The 20,521-nt window shown below is 49.7% G+C and overlaps 1 protein-coding gene across 1 annotated transcript; it reads right to left on the bottom strand.

The window, feature by feature from the left end:
- Nucleotides 1-208: 208 nt before the first annotated feature.
- LOC106985211 (putative butyrophilin-like protein 10) lies at nt 209-10,037 on the bottom strand. Its single transcript, XM_053219702.1, is given in 7 exon segments — nt 209-298; nt 300-868; nt 5,469-5,492; nt 6,207-6,398; nt 7,478-7,759; nt 8,354-8,707; nt 9,005-10,037. Coding segments are annotated over 7 exon segments (1,605 nt in total). The 5' UTR covers nt 9,099-10,037.
- Nucleotides 10,038-20,521: the final 10,484 nt, after the last annotated feature.

Raw genomic sequence — 20,521 nt, 5'->3', positions numbered from 1 at the left:
CTACCCTAGTGACTTCCTTTTACCTGAACCACCTCTGTAAAGACCCCATCTCCAAATATAGCCCCATTCTGAGGCCCTGGGGGTTGGAGCTTCAACATGTGGACTGGAGGGGACATGATTCAGCCCATAATATTTTGTCAGTATTTTACAGGGAAGGAAAGTGGAGATAACACAGGATCATCCAGAAAGGTGCACCCTTGTATGTGATCTAGCTGGGACTTAGAATGGATACATCTCCCCCAAATTGGTGACAGGCTGGAGCAGAGAGATCATGGGTCTTGCTGGAGGAGGGTTCCCACCCTGTCCTGTCCCTCACCCTGAGGAGGCCCCAAGGCCTCTGGGGGCTGCCATTCTGAGCAGATGGTCAGGGGGCTGGGGTCATGTGTCCAGAGGCAGAAGAATGGCCTCAGGGGTGCCGAGAAGGACAGTCCAGAGAACGCGTAGATGAGGGATCCATTGCTCACGCTGTAGAAGGAGATTCTGCCTGCATCACAGTCCAGGAAAACGCCCACACGATGCAGGGGCTCCGAAGGGTGCAGGCGAACTCTTGGGAAGGCAAGTGCCCAGAACCCCTTCTTGTACAGCTCCAGGGCCCAGAGTCCGTGCTGAGGGGACTTGGGGATCCTTCCCTTCCGATCCAAGCTCTGCAGACACACGCCCAGGTTCCAGGCCTTCCTGTGCCCCACCTGGACCTCCCAGTAATACCTCCCAGCTGAGAACTGCTCCAGGCCCAGCACACAGGGGTCCCGGTCGAATCTGCTGGGGGCGTTGGGCAGCTCTTGTTCAAAGAACAGCCGCCTCACAGTCTTCCTGTCCTCAGAGAGAGCAAGCTTGGGGCTTGCAGTATCAGGGTCCAGGGATGGGCTCACTGCGGGAAGAGGAGAGGATCAGGTTTAGGGGTTGGGGTCCCCAACCTGTGCTCCTGCATGGAGGTGGAACCATGCCTCCCTGGGAATCCCTGTGTGTCACCGTTCTCTGTCCAGGACCCTGTGCACACAGGCCATCCCAGAGCAGTGGAGGCGGCTCCCTGTGAGTCCTTTTCTCTGTCCAGGATCCTGTGCAAACAGGCCATCCCAGGGCAGCAGAGGCGGCTCCAGGGGGAGCCAGGGAGAGCCAGGGGGGATTCCTATGAGGGGACAGGGGGGCACACTGTGAGATAGGCATTGCTCCCAGGGCCCCGTGTGTCAGGATGGATGTGGATGTGCATGTGTGTGTGCATATGCACTTGTGTGTGAGGGGGCTATGTGGGCGTGCACGTGAGAGACAGAGACAGGGACAGACAGACACAGGTAGACATAGAGAGAGAGATAGAGAGACAGAGACAGAGAGAGGCAAGGAAAGAGAGAGACAGAGACAGAGACAAGGAGAACAAGGAGAGATACACATAGGGAGACACAGGAAGAGAGATAGAGGGAGACTGAGAAAGGTATGGACACAGACAGAGACAGAGGAAGAGAGACACAGAGAAAGACACAGGGAGACAGAGATAGAGAGAAAGACATAGGAGGACACGTGAAGAGACAGGGTGACATGAGATGAGGTCACAGGTGCATTGATGCCATTGGACAGCTCTGGGGTCAACCACTGAAGGGGAGATCCCATCTGGAAAACCCTGAGAGACACCTTAGCAGCCTCACAAACTGAGATGAACACCTTCCAAAACAGATCCCTTCTCTCCTGTCCCACCATCCTTCTCAGACCCCTCAGGCCCTCATCATGTCACCTGGGGGAGGGTCTGTCTATACCTGAGAGGCAGGGAAGGTGGGGATCAGCTGGGAGCCCCAGCTGCCTGTGCAGGCACCTTCACGACAACAGAAACCTCATGGCTGGTGTCCACCCTTGCCCATTCAGTAGGCATGCTGCTGGTTGCTGGGGTCTGCATACGATGTCCCAGACACTCATGTTTCCTGACCATCCATCCCTGTCAGCTGGACAGCACACATGCTCTTCTAACAGAACCACAACTTTCTCCCCGGTCTCTACTTCCTTCTGGAAGGAACCCTGCTCCCTTTCGCTTTCCAGCAAAGACCAAATGTTCTCCCCGATTTCTCATTGCTGCTTCCTGAAGTCTTCACCCTCTGCTCCATACAAACCCTTTCCCTGTAGAGTCTGGGCCATGCAGATTGAGCCCACCCATGTTCATATCTATGATGGCCAAACATGGACTCACTAGCTGAACAATGGGCCCGGCTCCTTCTATTTCAAATTCCCTCATCATTAAAAAATATTGATGTCAAAAAACAGTTTGAGACTTACAAAGAGGTTGCAAAATACCATACACAATATGCCCATGATAACATCTCATATAACCCACAGTAATAGGATCAAAACCATACAATTGACATTGATACAAAAATATTCTATAGTGACTTCTTGCACACCACAGCACACCTGACTGTGGAGAACCACCTGTGCCCTTGAGCACTGATTCCTCTTGCACACCTGTCACCCACACCTGTCCCTGGAGCTCATCCTGTGTCCTTGTGTGCTGACTCCTCTTGTACACCACCCACACCTGTCCCTGGGGCTCATCCTGTGTCCTTCTGAACTGATTCCTTTGGCACACCACCCACACCTGTCCCTGGAACTCATCCTGTGTTCTGTGTGCTGACTCGTCTTGCACACCACCCACACCTGTCCCTGGAGCACTGCCTGTGTCCTTGTGTGTTAACTCCTCTTGTACACACTCACACCTGTCCCTGGAGCTCACCCTGTGTCCTTGTCCACTGATTCCTCTTGTACACCACCCACACCTGTCCCTGGAGCACTGCCTGTGTCCTTGTGTGCTAACTCCTCTTGTACACACCCATACCTGTCCCTAGAGCTCATCCTGTGTCCTTGTCCACTGATTCCTCTTGCACACCACCCACACCTGTATCTGGGGCTCATCCTGTGTCCTTCTGTGCTGACTCCTCTTGCACACCACCCACACCTGTCCCTGGGGCTCATCCTGTGTCCTTGTGCACTGACTCCTCTTGCACACACTGACACCTGTCCCTGGAGCTCATCCTGTGTCCTGGTGCACTGGCTTCCCTTGAACACCACCCACACCTGTCCCTGGATCTCAGTCTGTGTCCTGTGTACACTGATTCCTCTTGCACACCACCCACACCTGGCTGTGAATCTTCTCCTGTGCTGTCCATCACGTATGCGCTGGACCCTTGCACACCACCCCCCACCTGGCCACAGTGTAGACCTGTGCTCCATCCCATCCACAGCTGCTGACTATCTTCTCTGCATCGTCATTCTCTTACTGGTTTTCTTCCTCCCTTCAGGCTTCAGGCATCTTCACGCCACATGGTTCCTTTTAGGCAACAGGCATGCTCTCCTGCCACGGACCTCAAAGTAAAACCACAGCAAACACAAACAGAACCTTCCCATTCCCCACTCACCAAGTCTTAGCTCAACTACACAGGCAATAAATTTGAGACCTCCCTCCCAGTTCTCTCCACAGGAGACGCCTCTCTTTGTACCATGCTTGCCAGTTTTTCTGGGCCATTTTCCCAGGTTGACCTGACTCTACTTCTCAGGTGCACGAAAGTTGATGCTCCTTCAACACACTGCACCTGCACATTTCCACGGTGAAGTCTCCCTTGGCCCTCCCACAACCACTGCTCTAACCTTCAAATACCAGGGTTCTCCAACGCTAGATCTTGGATCTTTCTTGTTTCCCTGTATCTTCCCTTTTTAAAAAATCTTAATTCTTTTCCAAAGAGAAATTTTTAAAGAATAATTTTAGGTGTAGCAAAAATGTAGCACTCACACGTTCAGTTATACCAGATATTTGCCATGGACCCCAATTCCTGTCTCCAGTCCCGATTTCTCCTGAGAGTTCCAGACTCGCATATCCAATGATTCATCTGACGTCCTTAGCAGGATGTCTGAGAACAGCTCAGTCTTAGGAGGTCCATGGTGATTTTCACTTATTTGGCCCAAATCTGCCCCAAACCTTCTGTTAGATGGAGCCAGAAGGGCCAGAGACTTATGCAGCTGGGGGTCACCTTGGGCTGCTCCCTCTGCCTTGCCCCTTCTGGACTGTGCTACTTGTAGCCCCAGGACCCATCTCGGGGCTGTATCCTCTCCTCCATCAGTGCTGCTCCCCTGCTTACAGGTTCTCACTCATATTGCACGGTGCTTCCTGTAAAGTCCAGGCCTCTACCTCAGCCTCCCAGGCTCTGCAGGGGCACACACAAGCCTTCCTGCCCTGTTGGTACCTCTTCCACATGCCCAGCTGTCACACACCACAGACCCCACTCTCCCTGCCACAGGGGCGAGTTCACCCCTCCTCGTATAGCTGTGGTCTTGCCATTACCCACTCCTTCATTTAGATGTTGGCACCCCACCATTCCCAGGGGTCTGAACATCCCACTTGAACATGCTCCTGGCCATCCTCCTAGTATTCTGGCTCTTTCCTATCACAGTTATTCCAGATTTAATAATTAAAAAAACAAATGCTGACTTGTGGCTCACATACCCACATAGACTCTATGCTCCATGAGGACAGGAGGAAGCTGTACATTCATTAATGGAGGCCAGTTGCTTGCACAGAAGATATCTGATCATGGTTGTAACTGAATGAATGAATGGAGACTGGCTTCTCTCTGTCTCTTCCTGGGCCCTCACCATGTGGCTGTGGTGGGACAGGTGTTCCCAGATCCCCTTCCTGCTTTCATCTGCCCAGCTCGTGGCTCGCAGTACTGCCCCTCCTGTCCTTGGGGGTCCCTCTCCACAGCCAGACTCCCCCCCCATGCTTCCCACCTATATGGTGCCCTGGGGCAGAAAGGCACTGGCTCCGCACTCTCTGTGCTAACAGTGTCCCCCACAGTGGCTGTTCCTTGGAAGAGCTAGTTCTCTCGCTGCCTGGGCTCTGCAGCCTGTCTGTCCCTCAGGCAGTAAACAGGAGCTAAGGTCTCTCAGGGCAGCAAAACTTGGTGTTTACAGCCATAGAACCAGCATTTAGCACAGCATTTCTGCACCCTGGAATAGAAAGGAGAACACACGCATACATGCACATGCATACACACACACGAGTACATGTGCACACACAAATACACATGTGCACGTGGGTGCACACATAAGCACATGTGCGCAATGCGTGCACACACAAGTACATGTGCACACGTGTGCAATACGTGTCCACAAGTGCACGTGCACATAAAAACACATGCTTGCACACACATGCACAGACACAAGTGCATGTGCATACACATGCACACATAAATACACATGCACACACTGCACACACGAGAACACATGTGTACTTATGTGCACAAAGCGCCACACATGTGCATGTGCGCACACTAACAAATGTGCATATGGCACACAGGCACACAGGTGAACACATAAATGTATACCATGCACACACAGCACTCACACATACACACATACATGCACACTGCACACACACGTGTGCACACATAAACAAACATTCAGGGAGCAGACGGTTCCAGCCCCTACATAGTCCTCACCATAGATGACGTCCTCTGGCCAGCCTGCAATGAAACAGAAAGATGTGAAACTGTAGGGTTTGCACTGACCAGATGGGGTGAAAGCTCATGTTCTGTGAAGCTAAGTCAAAACAGGATGTAATGAGCTCTCGCAGGGACCCTGTAAAGGAAGAGGAAATATCCCTTCTTCAGTGCCCAAAAAACAATCCAGGTCACTGTATTCCTAGGGAAAGGTTTTGTGGGGCGTAGCCTGATGGCCCAGCCTTCCCATGTCTGTCATAAAGACACATCTCTGACCTGTTCCCCAGATTGGGGCCTGACAGCTATGAGCAAGGACACAGGAGGCAGGGAGGAGAGCAGACAGGCGAGTGGAATGATCCATACTGATGATGATCCCCGCGCTCACAACAAGATCCTCTCAGGTGACAGGCTTGCTGCTGTATTTGTTGCTTGAGCATTTTCAGGATGTTGTCATCACCCTCGACTGACAGACTTTCCCAGGTTCAAGCTCACATCTGTCTCCACAGCAGAGACCCGCCAGCCTTCCCCAAGTCACCCAGTGAAGAGCAGCCAAGCACCTCTTAGTGATGGAGGATCTCACTGGGCATATGGTAGGTGGGAAGTCCCTCAGCTGGGGCCTGGGAAGGTCTCTCCCATTCCTCCTGTGCTTGAGGGTGCACGAAGGAGAGCCTTCATGCAGGGCTCCACATGAGTGCCCTGGCTGGAAGGGGCACGTCTGTCCCACTGGGGCCTGCTTACCTTGCGACAGCTGCTCCTCTTCTCTGTACAGTTTCTCTTCTTCCAGCTGTACCCTATCCCTGTCCCTCTGACGTTTCCAGAAAAGACAGGTGGCTCCAATTGCTACAAGTCCCACTACAATGAGGATCACAGGCACCACTGTCCTCCACGCCATTGATGGGAAACTTCTAGACAACTGAGCTAAAAGAGGGTCTGGGGAGGCGAGAAAGCCAAGGTAAGAGAGCGCCTGTGTTCTTAGGACACACATGCCATAGGCTTAATGAGTCAGGGGGCAGGTGCTTGTGAACTAACCTGACATGACCTGAAAACATGTGTGTGCCTTTGCACAGACAGACATGGACAGACACACAGGAGAGAGATGGTAGACAAAAGGCAAAAGGTTAAATACTGAGTGGGTCTGCATTCTGTGTATCATTCCTGCAAATTTTCTGAAACTTGAGGTTGTTTAGAAGGACATTTTTATACAGAGTGAAACTTGGAAGCCCCCAGGTGTCCTTCAGAATGTGAAAGCATAAACAGGCTGTGGTTCATCCAGACAAGGGAATACTGTTTACTGCTAATACGAAAGGAGCTATCCGTGCAGCCACTGTGGAGAAGATGATGGACGTTCCCCCCCAAAATAAAAATAGAACTACCACATCAATCCACTTCTGGGTATTAATCCAAAGAAAACAAAAATATTAACTGAGAAAGATAATGCACCCCTACATTTATTGCAGTGTTATTTACAATAGTCAAGATACGGAAACAGCACAAGTGTCCACCTATGGATGAAAGGATAAAGAAAAATATATATATTTGTACAAAGGGATGCTATTCAGCTATAAACAAGAAGGAAATACAGGCATTTTCAATAATATGGATGCACCTGAGGGCACTTTGCTAAGTGAGGTTCGACAGGGAAAAATGTGTAGGATCTCATGGATAAGCGAAATCTAAAATGAAACAAAACACCATCCAAACCTCCAGAAAACCAGAAAGCCTAGTTTATAGATGCAGAGAACAGATTGGTGGTTTCCAGAGGTGAGAGATCGGGAAGCTAATGGGTGAAGAGGGTCAAAGGTGCAAACTTCCAGTTATAAAATAAGACCCAGAGAGGTGACATACAGCATGGAAACTATAGTTAACTACTGTGTTGTATAGTTGGAAGCTGACAGAGACGAGATCTCACAAGGTCTCATCACAAGGAACTATGCGGAGTATTGGATATTAACTACTGACTGTCTGTGGTGCTCAGAGCTCTTGAGGTCTGGATGGAGCAGAACACTCACCAGGTAGGCAGATCTTGGCCTCCATCCTCTCCTGGAGGAGGGGGTTGGAGATAGAGCAAGAGAGGTTCCCCACGTCCCTGTCCCAGACAGTCACATTGGACACCACCGCAAAGAGGCCCATTGTTGGTGACACTGTGAGGTTGGTCATGGAAGGTAGGGTCTGTCCCCTGAAGTCTCTCCACTCCACCTGGGGCTCTGGGTACCAGCCCTCCGAGGTGCACTCTGCCCTGATACCTTCATCCTGGCCAGCTCGCACTTGGATTCTGGGCTCAGAGCCCAGCCCTGTGGGAAGAGACAGGCTTTGCAGTCTCTGCAACCATTACCATTTCTGACAGAAAAGCACAGATCCTGAAAATTTCCAGCAGGTATCAGGGTTTTTCAGACTACTTGCTCTGTGTAATATTTATATGCCACATATGCTACCCTCTTCTGAGAAACCACAGAACAAAACAGAAAAGGCCCAGGAAGATCAAATACCTTTCCTGTATTGCAAAATCGGTGTCTTTTCCTGTTTCTCTCTGTATCTCTTTCTGCCTCTTTCCTTCTCTCCATACCTCCGTTCCTTTCTTTCTGGGGTCAGTGTGGGTAACAGAAGCCGACTTAGAAAATGAGCCAGGCGTCCAGAACCTGCCTGTTCTAGTGCATTATCGCATTTTGTGGGACACGTGTAGACCGACACAAACACATTACAGCATGCTGTGGGACGCACTCAAGCCAGGCCCAAACATGTTAGCGCAAGCTGTGGGACAGGCCCAGGCCACTGCATATGTGTTTGTGCATGCCGTGGGATGCGTTCAGGCTTGGGCCATGATCAGACGATCTGCAGCTGGAGGATAAGTGCTAGGGGAGACCAGAGGCCCTAGTGGCGACCCTTACCTGCCACCCTTAGCCACAGGGTGGTCTCCGCAGATGCCATGCCATCTTTGAACTTGCAGTGGAAGGTCCCGTTATCGAACACCGTGACATTGTGTATGGTCAGAACAGCTTGGTCTTGGGCCAGCCCGGACATCAGGAAGGTTGTCCTGCCCTCGTACTGCCACATCTGCTCTTCAGGCACATCTTTGCCTTTCTTGTGCAGGTGCACAGCTGGGGTCAGCTCCTCCCTGTACCACCTCACCTCCATGTCCTTCACACTGATATTGAGGGACAGATGGCATCGCAGCTTCACACTTTCCCCCACCATAGCCAGGACCGGTTGGCCGGGACCAGAGACAGAGAAATCGGCTTTCCCTTATGAGGTCATAGCAGAAAGCATGGGTTAGGCCAGGTGAGAGGAGACCATGGGCCATCCCCCCCACCGGGCACAGGGTCCCCGCCCCGCCCCCCCAGCCTGTGCCCAGTGTCTTCCCCTGCCCACGCCCAGGGGACACCCACCCACATGCAGGTTCTTCAACAACACCCCATGCCCTTGTCCAGGGTCCCCAGGGAAGGACTGCTTGGATCCAGTTTAGCCCCCTACTGTGTTCTTGTCCATGCACAGGCTCCCTCCTAACATGGCTCATGGGAGGGCGGGGAGAGTTCTCCTACCGTTTGCAGAGAGGCTGCAGGACAGAAGCTGCAGGAGGAGGAAGATGATGGAGCAGCTGGGTGGAAAGATGTCTCGACCTTGTGTGTTTGCCATGGCTGCTGAAGACAGAGAGGCCTGAGCCCCAGATATTGGAGACAGGGCAGGACTGAGTTAATTTCTGTCTCTCTCGGTTTCTGTCTCTGTCTCCCTCTGTTTCTGTCTTTCTGTCTCTGTCTCTCTCTATCTCTGCCTGTCTCTGTCTCAGTTTCTCTGCCTGTTTCTCTGTCTCTGTATGTTGCCTCTGTCTCTCTCTGTTTATGTCTCTTTCTGTCTTTGTCTCTCTCTGTCTGTGTCTGTCCTGTCTCTCTCTGTTTCTGTCTCTGTCTCTGTCTCTATCTTTTTCTCTCTATCTGTCTCTCTCTCTGTCTCTCTGTTTCTGTACCTGGCTATCTATGTCTCTATGTGTATCTCTCTGTCTCTGTCTCTCTCTGTGTCTTTTTGTTTCTGTCTCTGTCTCTCTCTGTCTGTCTCTGTTCCTGTCTCTGTCTCTCTCTATTCCTCTCTGTCTCTGTCTCTCTTGGTTTCTATCTGTCTCACTCTGTTTGTGTCTCATGTCTCTCTGTCTCTGTGTGTGTCTCTCTCTGTTTTTGTCTCTGTGTGTCTCTGTTCCTGTCTCTGTCTCTGTCTATCTCTGTCTGTCTCTGTCTCTCTAGGTTTCTATCTCTGTCTCTATTTGTGTCCCATCTCTCTCTGTCTCTGTCTGTGTGTCTCTCTGTTTCTGTCTCTCTCTCTGTCTATGTATGTCTCTCTCTGTTTCTCTCTCTGTCTCTCTCTGTCTCTTTCTCTTTGTACCTGTCTGTCAGTTTTTTTGTCTCTCTGTTGCTGTCTGTCTCTGTCTCTCTCTGTCTGTCTCTGTATCTCTCTGTCTCTCTCTGCCTGTTTCTGTATCTCTCTGTCTCTCTCTGCCTCTGTCTGTCTCTGTCTCAGTTTCTGTCTCTTTCTCAGTTTCTCTCTGTCTGTCTGTCTCTGTTTATATCTCTGTCTCTGCCTCTGTCTGTCTCTCAGTTTCTGTCTCTTTCTTTCTTCGTCCTTGTCTCTGTCTCTTTCCCTCTCCTACTCTATCTCTCTCTGTCTCTCTTTCTTGTTCTCTCTCTCTCTCTCTCTCTCTCTGTCTTGGTGGGGGATGAGTCAACACTGGGAGGCTAACGGAAGTGAAGGAAACATGGCTAGGGGAGAGAAAGGTCCCTTTTCACTATCTTGGCCCCTCTTACTCCTGCACAAGTTGCTTACCCTAGAGACAGAGACACAACAGTGGCCACCTGTTCTTGTGTCCACCTACTTGTGGATGACCTTTCTCTTGTGGTCATGTGTCTGCAAAACACCATGGACACATCCTCCTGTGAACGGGCTCTGTCTCCTCACCTGTTTGTGTAGGAGCCTTGCCCGACCTCTGGCTGTGCTCTGTCATGGAACATGAGCACACTGGGAGAGAAAAGCCACCCCCTGGTCAGGCGACTCCAAGGCCAGAGTCAACCCCCTTACAGCCCAAGGAAACTCACAGTTGGAGGAGGGAGCACTCGAGCCAGAGGGCTCCTAGACAGACATGGCCTGAGGCCAGCATACTCCGAAGATTTATTATTTATGAACTCAGCTTTGAGAACAAGTGTTCTGAACCACATGTGCTGGTCTAGGCAATTCCGCCCAGCACCTCCTCATGCAGGACTGACATGAGAAGGTATGTTGGCACTTGCCCTCATTCTCTTCCATGCTTGTCTTCCTTTGGTGAAAGCCTCTGGGGTCTCCCTGTCACTCAAGAATAGGGGAGGGGTGGAGAACACAGACATGTGGATGAGTGCCCTTAAAATAGAAAGTACTCACCTTTCCAAATAGTAGTAGGGCTGTAGGGCTTCCCAGGGAGATTTTGTGGCCTTGAGGGGATCGCTTGACTTCTCCACAAGTTCCAGGAAGGTGTAGAACAAGTCTTCCAGACGTGATAGGAGAGAGCAGTGGCTGAGCTCCCCAGCTTCTGTAGAATCCTAGGACTTTCTGGAAAAATGACCAACTGTGCCTTTCTGGAAGGTGCAATAGAAAAAATAAATAAACCAAGGGCTTCTTAAAGGGTGTGTTTGACAGAACTGAACACACTGAGTGTTGGGAAGCAAGGTCCTGGTAGCAGGAGATAAGGGGAGAGAGAAAGACCCAGCAAGGAACCCCCGGGGTGAGGATAGCTATCTGGGCTGGGCCAGGATCCTAGGTGGAGACCTGGCTCTTGAGTGCGTGGATCCAGGCCAAGGCAGAGGCTGGGGGACTCAGATAAAGTTTCTGCATTATCAAAACACCTCCAGTCCTGGACAGGCTGGGCCTGGTCCCTTTGGGAAAGTTTCTCATGTTCAGGTTGAAGTTGGTTAAATTCTAGCATTCGCCCCCCACCCCAGACTCCTGTGCAGGAAATCAGGCCACCTCCTCCTCCATGTCTGGGGCCATGGCAATCTTTCCTCATTGGGGACCTGACTTGGGCTGGGCTCAGAACACTCAGCCCCATTACCCCTTGTGTGAGTAAGACACTGGCCTGAACCCTACCTGTTCTTCCCTCCTGTTGACCCAAAAGTCTGCACATTTTCTGGGAGAGTTTTGGAGGGAAAAAAACAGTTAGGGAAAGTTTGCGTCCCTCCTGGAGGTGGGATATTTGGTTGAATTCAGCAGATTTTTATGGACTGAAGTTTTGTGTCCCCTTCCCAAATCCGTGTTCACACAGGGACTGATGCTGCCAACCCACACCGTCCTCTGTGTTCCTATCAGGAGAGCGAACTATTTGGTAATCAAGTTGCTCCCCTGTTCTATATAAATACGAAGAGTTATGCTGCCACTCATTTTCATCTCCCCGTGCATTGCTTTAAGCGGATAATGACATCATCTAAAACCCAGGTTGGGTATACTTCTGAGTCAGGATGGGGGACTGGGGATGTGACATTAGAGGAAGCACCTAAGGGGTTTGGCAGCCGTGATGGAATGGATCCTGAAGGTGGGCGCACCTGGACAAGTGGTCCTTGGTGAGCATGCACATGGTCCGCAGCCTTTTACCTGAGTGGGAAGAGCTCCTGGAGGGAGCAACCAAGGCCCTCAGGGGCAGGGATAAACCCCAGATGGGGACGGGCTCCCTGAGTGCAGGTGGAAGGAAGGACACAGGGGGCCCAGACTTCTACAGTCCCATTGCCATGGCATGTCCAGGACAGGTACATGCAGACAGACAGAGAGCAGATTGATGGTTGTCAGGCAGTGGGGATGAGGGGGGAAATAGAACCACAAAGCAGTTCGGGGGTTTGTTCTGGCACGAGACCCAAGTGGTGGCCGTACAAGCTTGTGTCAGTGTGCTGCATGTCACTGGATCGTTCACTTCAATGTGGTTGACTTTGTGTTATGGGAATGTCACCGCAACTGGAAAAAAAGAAAAAAAACAAATGGAAAACACATAAGGTAGAAGGGAAATCTCCAAGTTGCGGGCTCCCGGGCGCCCCCTGCAGGGATGCGAGTGCAGTCCAGCACCCTGCTCCAGGGATGCGCCAGGACCCAGTGAGCTTGTGTGATCCAGGAGCACCTGCACCTGCCTTGAGCCTGGCTCCCTGCAGGGTCTGTCCTACAGAGGGCAGAGGCCCTAGGAGAGCTGAAAGGCCCCTCCCCGTCCCCCCACCCCCACCCCGCGCCCATCTGCCCCTGCCACATGCCAGCCTTTTGCTTCCTGCCCTGGGCTGTGCTCACAGAGTCTTTTTGGGTCCTCCCAGCATTTAAGCTGGTGTGTGCCCTCCCCCAAACCCATCACGGGTACTTGGCTCAGCTCTCCAAGTCCACTGGGACTTTATGGCTTGGCCGCAGGCACCGCCTTGGCCACCCCCTTGCAGGACCTACCCCCTCCTCTGGCTCCCTGGCCTCCAGTCCTACAATGGGAGGGCTCCTTCTGCACAGTAGGTCCCCTTTCACGTGATCTCTGAGAGGCCCTCGGTGTCGTGCACTGGCCTCAGTGAACAAGGTGGCAGTGCCTCCACCAAAAGATCCTCAGGGTCTCCTCCAGGGGAAGGAGCAGCTGGGGGGGCGCGTCCCTTAGACAGATGGCACAGGTGTCATGTGGTTCGGGTGGGTAGGAAAGGTGAGATGTCCCCAGAGAAACACCATGGTGTCAATGCAATGACGCGCTTGGGTCATCCAATTCCTGGTGGTTGTTCTTATACACATATCTCTGCATGGGTCCTTTGTGTCCCCGGGAAAGCAAGCGCTTGGCTCACCCAGTGTCTGGTGGTAGTTCTTACCCACAAACCTCCTTGTGGGCCTTTGTGGTCCTGGGAAGGCAAGGGTTTGGGTCATCCAGTGCCTGGTGGTAGTGCTTACCCACAAACCTCTGTGTGGGCCTTTGTGGCCCTGGGAAGGGAAGGGCTTGGGTCATCCAGTGTCTGATGGTATTTCGTACCCCCAAACCTTTGCGTGGGGCCTTTGTGGCCCTGGGAAGGCTCTAGTGAAATAGGGAGGAAACTCTTTTCCCTCTTCCAGGGGAGTTTATGTTCTGGCTCCTCCCCCTATTCCGCTCCCCATCAGTCTCCCTACCCTTCCTCCTCCCCCCAAGTCGTCCTCTCCCCTCCTACCCTGACCTCCGCATGCTCATCTCTCCTCCCCACCCTCTTCCCTTCCATGGTCTCCTCCCAGTCCTCACCTTCTCCTTCCCCTCAATCCCGTTTCCCACTTCTCTTCCCCTCTCACTACTCCCCTCCCCTCCTCCGCCTCCTCCTCCCCCCCTCCCCTTCCCCTTTTCCCCACTTCCTCTCCTCCCCCCCTCCTCCTCCCTCATTCTCTCCCCTTTCCTCCACCTCCTGCTGGTGCTCACCTCTCCTTCCTCCCCTCCCCCTCCTCCTCTTCATATCCCAATCCTCCTCCCCTTATTACTCCTCCTGCCCACCCCTCCTCCCCCCATCCTCATCTCTCATTGTCTCTCCTTCCCTCTCCTCCTCTTCTCCCCTCTCCCACTTCTTCTTCTCCTCCCCTCTGATTCCCGCCTTCCTCCTCCCCATACTCCCTCTCTTCCCTTCCCCTCCTCTACCTCTTCTTCCTACTTCTCCTCTTTCTCCCCATCCTCCCCTTCCTCTCTTCCCTCACTTCCCCCTCTTACCTTCCCTGCCCTCATCTGCTTCTTCTCCCTCCTCCCTTCCCCTTCTCTCCTTTCCACTCCTCCTCCCCTCCCCCTCCTCCCCTCCTTGTCCTCCTCCCTCATTCTCCAGCTCCCCTCTACATCCTCCCCTCCCCTCCTCCACCTGCTCCCCAATACACTCTGTGGCTCCCTCGCGACTTGGCAGACTTAGAATTCTGCTTCCTTTACAGCCTAGTTGCTCTGCTGATCCTTCTCTGGCCTCCAGGGCATCTGGGCCTGGTGTGGGCTAAGACTCAGCGCTACTGAGTTGCAGGAGAAACAGGACCCAGGGACAGTTCCAGCAAGCCCCCCAATATCTGGTGAAGGGTGAGCTCCTTTACCTTCTAGTTGCCATTTTAAACTGTGGGTTTGTTTCTGTGTCCTGCACAGGTGGATCTACACACAGCCCCTCCCTGCTGTCCCTCCCCATGCAGTTCCCAGAACCAGGAGTGGGGTCCCCGCACTGCCAGAGTCTGTCTGTCCTGATGCTCAGTTCCTCCGGAGACATTGCTGTATGAGTAGGGGTGGATTCTGCGTGTCCCTGGAAGAGCTGAGTTCAGGGTCCTTCTCATCTCCGTCCTAGACTGGGCCCTCCTGAGCCGCTTTCTTTCTCATCTCCTGACACTGTGTCGATTGCCTCTAATCTGCAGTTTTAATGGTTTATGGCACGTTGACCTTTCTGGCTTTATCCAGCGTCAGTTCCTTTTCCTAGCAGCCTGGGGCCTTCTCAGCTTTCCCTGCACCAGCAAGGCAGTATGTCAGTGCTCCCTGACCAGCTGACACTTTGCCTTCCTACAGCTTCCCACGTGTGAGATATGAAATCAGCAAGGACTGGAAAATAAAAACCAAGAAACAAAAATCATCTCAGCTGATAATCAAAGTAAGAGGATAAATACAGATAAATCCAGCTGCAAAGTTAATAGGAAACCTCATGTAGCTCATGGTCATGCAGCAGGTGTGAAAGGGCCAGAAACAACCCCCGTTTTAATAACTCCTGTTTCATACAAGTGAGGCCTCGTATCCCCTTTCCTGCAGTCCATTACCTGGGATGATCTACTACTCATCTACCCTTGCCTCGTGACCACAGGCCATGTTTAGTTAGTCACTGCTGTTCCCAGTCTTGCCTCAGACACAGCGTCTGCCCCCAAGTGGCCTTCACATCCCTGGACCCTCCTCAGAATCCTTCGGTGGGAACCTACACCTGACCAGGAAGATTCACCGCCCCCTTTTGCCAAGTGCACATCCACAACACTCAAGACACCCTCCCTCACTGTACAGGTTGGGGAAATCTGGCTTTGGTCCTGGCGGTCCTTCCTGCTTTGGCTTACACAGACCATCCTTAGAATGCCCCTGTGGGGTTTGTCTCATCTTGTTCACCCATACTGTATATGGATCTAAGTCTTGGGCATATTTTCAGAGATGATGTACATGTTTCCTACTCTACTATCTCATAAAAATCTCAGGTCTCTATCTAGTATTTATTTGTAAACAAGCTGCTTGATACATTTTGTTTTGGGTTTCAGAACTGCTTGGTTGAAACATATATCATATGTGTGACATACACACACACACACACACACACACACACACACACACGTGTTCTGTGAAAGTGTCAACATAATGAGCATCCATCTCTCCCAAATTTTCCTTGTCTCCTTTTGTGATCTATCCCTCCAGTCCCTGCTGCTGATTTCCAGGGCCCACTGACCTGCTTTTTGTCACGATAGATTAGGAAATACAACCTGCCCTATAACGACAAGAAACAGCCCATGGTTAGTGACTGACTAACCACACTAACAGATGAGGAAGTCAAGGTTCACACAGAGGCCATCTAACACTCTGGAGAAAGTCACAGCAACAATACTTTTTTTGTCCATCCCTCATCTGTTTCCCAACTTTATTCATACATTTCTAAGATCCTGAAATCCCTCTAAGATTGGCTTCTGGCAAAAATAATACAGGCCTAAGTTTTGATCTTTTCTAAAATTTTAGGAGTTTTTTTTTTTTAATCTTAGGAGGTTTAAAGCTAAGTGTTGTGACATTTAAAAGTTTCCCAACCTTCCTGTGAAATGTGGACAAATGCTACATACCCCATCACTCATTGGAATAAGGGAGTTCGGAGCAGGAGGTCGTGAAAAAAGAAAAAGCTGACACCAGGCATAGCGATAAGTAAAGAGAACATCGCTGCTGAGGAAGGAAGCTGGACTCCAGCCAACAGTCCAGGTGGAATCTGAGGGGCTGAAAGAGAATCCAGAGATGGGAGTGAGAGATGTAGCTTTTGGAATCATTCATAAGCTGCATCAAAGAAAGTGGAGATTTCTTTTTGGAACCCTAATTTTCCTGTCAAATAAAATGGGGTGTTGTCAGTAATGTGCTGATGTTGCTATATTTTGATGAAGGTAGCAAGCACAGCTTCTTTATTTCCAGCACCGTGTAACTTGGAGACCATGGCAACCAAATACAGTTCAAAACGACAAAGGGTATAGGAAGTATATGTTGTGACTGCTGTGTTGGAGGACCCTCAAAACCAACGTACATAAATAGGCTCAGAATGGGAGAAGAATCCGGGGTCAGTAAAAATGCTGTGAATGGGAACTTCCTGCCTGGACAAGATGGTGTAGACACACTTTCTCTGGTCTCTCCAGTAAGCACCAATATAAACCCTGGAAGTAACATGGGGATCACCCAAAGTAGAACTCTGGAAAGCAGTGAGAAGGAACAATGGAATGGCAGGGTGTCTTATTCTTCGCACCCATCCTACGAAGGGACTCATCTGGCGTTTCTCTCAATCAAGAAGCATAAGACAGCCGTGTAGCCTCATTCTTCTCTGGATTGACTGGAGAACCGCTGACACCGAAGGGGACCCCCAGCCCAGTTCAGTCTGGATGGGATAGACCTGGATCCTGGAAATGATGAGCACCACTGGAGCTGCCTTCTTCCCTGTGGGAACTCAGGTGTCCCTTCCTTTGGGAGATGCTGAGGCACCAGACAGCACCTGGAGAAAGCACCAGCACACCCAGGAAGCATCTGCAGGAGGGACCACTAGAACCAGCAGTACCTGCAGGAAGGACCTACCAGGACCAGGCAGTATCTGCAGGGGGCCTCCCACAGCAGCAGCCATTCCAGGGAGACACACACTCACATACACACACACACACATACACACACGCACGCACATGCGCACACACACACACACACACAAGACACACACACCACATCATGTCATAATGTATTCTTCCTGCCTTCTGCCCTCCAGGGGATCCTGTCCAGGCGTTATGCTCACAGATGTTGACAAAGGGGCTCTGGGAGTCGAGGGTTCAGGGCACTTAGAAGCACGTGGACCCAGGAAAGTTCTCCATGTAAGGGAAACTGCTCCTGTACCTCATGCACTTTCAGGGCTGCCCTTCCTGCTGCCTCTCCGTGCTCCTCACCTTGCTCTCCTCAGGATTAGGGCAGAAGCTCTGAGCACCCGCCAGAAGTAGCAGATCGCAGTACTCAGAGCAAACCAGCCAGGCACTGGAGAAAACAAAGCCTCTGGTCCAGGCAGGAGCAGCCAGTAATATTCATTGTAGTCAAATGAGAACTCCTGGAAGCCTCTTCTGATTCGATAAGAAGGATTATGCATGCTAATTGGATAATCCTATTGGGCATCAACCAACCAGTGAGAAAATAGAACATTGAGTCAGCTCTACCTACAGGACTTTCCAAAGATGCCTGTGTTATAGCACCTGCATGCTTACAATTCATTTTAATGATTTTTAAAACCTTAAAAAAATAATGAATGAGGCCAATGCATAGACACACACACATGCAGAAAAAAACAGCATCCTTAGCCTTATGAGGAGCTTTGAACTTTAACATTATTATCTCAGGCTGTTCCATTTTGTTGCATTTTTCTCCTTTTTTCCTATGCCATTGGAAATCCTTGGGGGCCCTCCCAACTCTCACCTCTATATCTGCGTTTCTTTACCAGACTGCCCCTAGGCACAAGTACATCATCACCTGATGTTTGGACAAAACACTGAGATGCTGGGAGGCACTAGTCATAACTGTGGCCTCCACACTGTCCACAGGCTCAGGCACTAAAGGAAATTCTCCACCTGCTGATACAGAAGACCATGGGGGAGGGGAAGGAAAAAAGAAAGATTAGAGAGGGAGGGAGCCAAAACATAAGACACACTTAAAAACTGAGAACAAACTGAAGGTTGATGGGGGGTGGGAGGGAGGGGAAGGTGGGCGATCGGTATTGAGGAGGGCACCTGTTGGGACGAGCACTGGGTGTTGTATGGAAACCAATTTGACAATAAATTTCATATTTAAAAGACAAAACAAAACAAAGCTGAACTTTTGAAGTGAAATAAAGGGTTAGATTCCACCCCCCCCCAAAAAAAAAGTAATTTAGATTTATGCTGACATACTGATTTTGTTACTGGTAACGAAAGAAAATGTTAGTGTACAATGAACAGAAAAAAATTGGGGAAGAAATTGTTTGCATACAGATGTTTATTAACTGATTATTGCTTGGATATATTTCTACAGTTTTTTTCTCCCTACTTCTAGCATTTCCACTTTCTAAATTTAATAAATAAAATAAATTTCATAAAAATCAAAATGAAAGTCAATTACCCACATAGTCACAATCCAGAAATAATTTTACAAGTAGTATCATAACACAGATTCTTTTCAGTTTTAATAAGAAATGCATCTATAGGTAGAAATTAGTGTCCTCTTTATCTGTCATCCTAGGTCATCCTCATTATCTCCATGGGGGAAATTTGTAATCATTTCAAGGTGTCCTTCCAATCCCTATTATTTTTTAAACTATAATTTAAAATTATACATTTTATTATATGTATAGTTTTTATAAACCTTCTTGTTCTTCACTATTTCTGATATTCAGAGTAATTTCCTGGGAACACACATTAATTTAGTTGCATTTAACGTTGAGACAGTGCTTTATCAATGAACATATTTTGCAATTATCCTATTTCATTTTGTGACACTTGGGCATTAATGCTATTTCTACTTTCCTGTCATCACACATCCTTCCTAGTGAAGCCAGTGGTGCAGAGCTTCATGTATTCTCCTGTAGAGTCTTTCTGAGGATATTCTCATAGGAAAAGTTTCTGGTTCATTTGTTGTCTGTGGTAATTTTTTTTCTTATTTTCATCCATTTGCATATATATTTTCTACTGGTTTCAGCATTTTGCCTTTGTGCATTCTGAAAATATAGATGCGGTGAGTATATAATTGTACTATATAAACTTTTCATTCATGATTGTTCTGTTGAAAAACACTGGTGCCCCTACAACACAACAGTAGAAACATAACTTACCACAGTATGTAAATAACATGAGCATCACTCTCCCTGACGTATCGTGTCGCTTCTTTCAAAGTCTGTTGGGGATTGGTCACTGTGCATCTGTTATTAAATTCACACATAGCCAGAAAAGCTTGTAGTTGTGTTGCCCCCTTTGATGCTTAGTGATGAGTCCACAAAATTTTTGCAAAATGGATTTTCCAAAGAGGAAATTGGTCAACAGAGATTCAAGTGCAGTGAAGACATGCAAAGAGAGTTTAGATTAAAATCCAATGTAAGTGGGCTCATACAAACACAGTTGTTCATGGGAATGTGGACATAACCTAGGTTCAGTTGTCTCCAGACATCCATCCAGAAGAACTCAGTGTAAATAGCACGTTCAAAATAATGAAGGAAAGCAGTTTTGACAAAAAGGTGGAGATATCCCAAAGTAATTGATGCGACCAAAAGTATTCACATTAAAGTAATTTTCAGAGATGTGTCACAACATTTAAAATGCAAAGGATAAAAGGTTGGATGCTGATTCAAAACTAGGAGGAAAATGACAATTTTCCAAGGCATAGAAAAGATGCTCACTCCGTTTTATGTAACATGCCAAAAAGTAGAAAGGTGCAGGAGTTTTGACCTTCCCAAACTATGTTACAAAGAAAGGCTGCCTGTGACTGTGTGTATGGACATCTATGGAGTAGGGCAGTGGTTCTCTACTGGGGTAAATTTGTCTTCCCGGGACTTTTGTCAGTGTCCGGAAATGTATGGGATTGCCCCAGTTGGTGGCTTCTACTGTCAGTTTTCTTGAGTGTGGAGGGACCTGTGACTTGTTCTAGACAATTTAATACGACAAAGGCCATAGGAAGGCACCCCTGTGATTACAATTCATCATATAAGGAAGGACTTAGTACACTGGAGAGATAGACCCTTTGCTGGACTAGGAAGCATGCCATGTCAGGAGACTTCAGGTGCCCTCTCAGATCTACAGTGGACCCATATGAAATTCAGTAAGAAGCTGGGGCTCTCAGTCATGCAGCCACAAGGAAATGAATTCTGCTA

Source organism: Acinonyx jubatus, chromosome A1 (genome assembly GCF_027475565.1).
Source record: "Acinonyx jubatus isolate Ajub_Pintada_27869175 chromosome A1, VMU_Ajub_asm_v1.0, whole genome shotgun sequence".
NCBI classification, from domain to species: domain Eukaryota; kingdom Metazoa; phylum Chordata; class Mammalia; order Carnivora; family Felidae; genus Acinonyx; species Acinonyx jubatus.
Note: the sequence above shows the minus strand (reverse complement) of the source record. Positions and strands in the feature narration are given on the sequence as shown.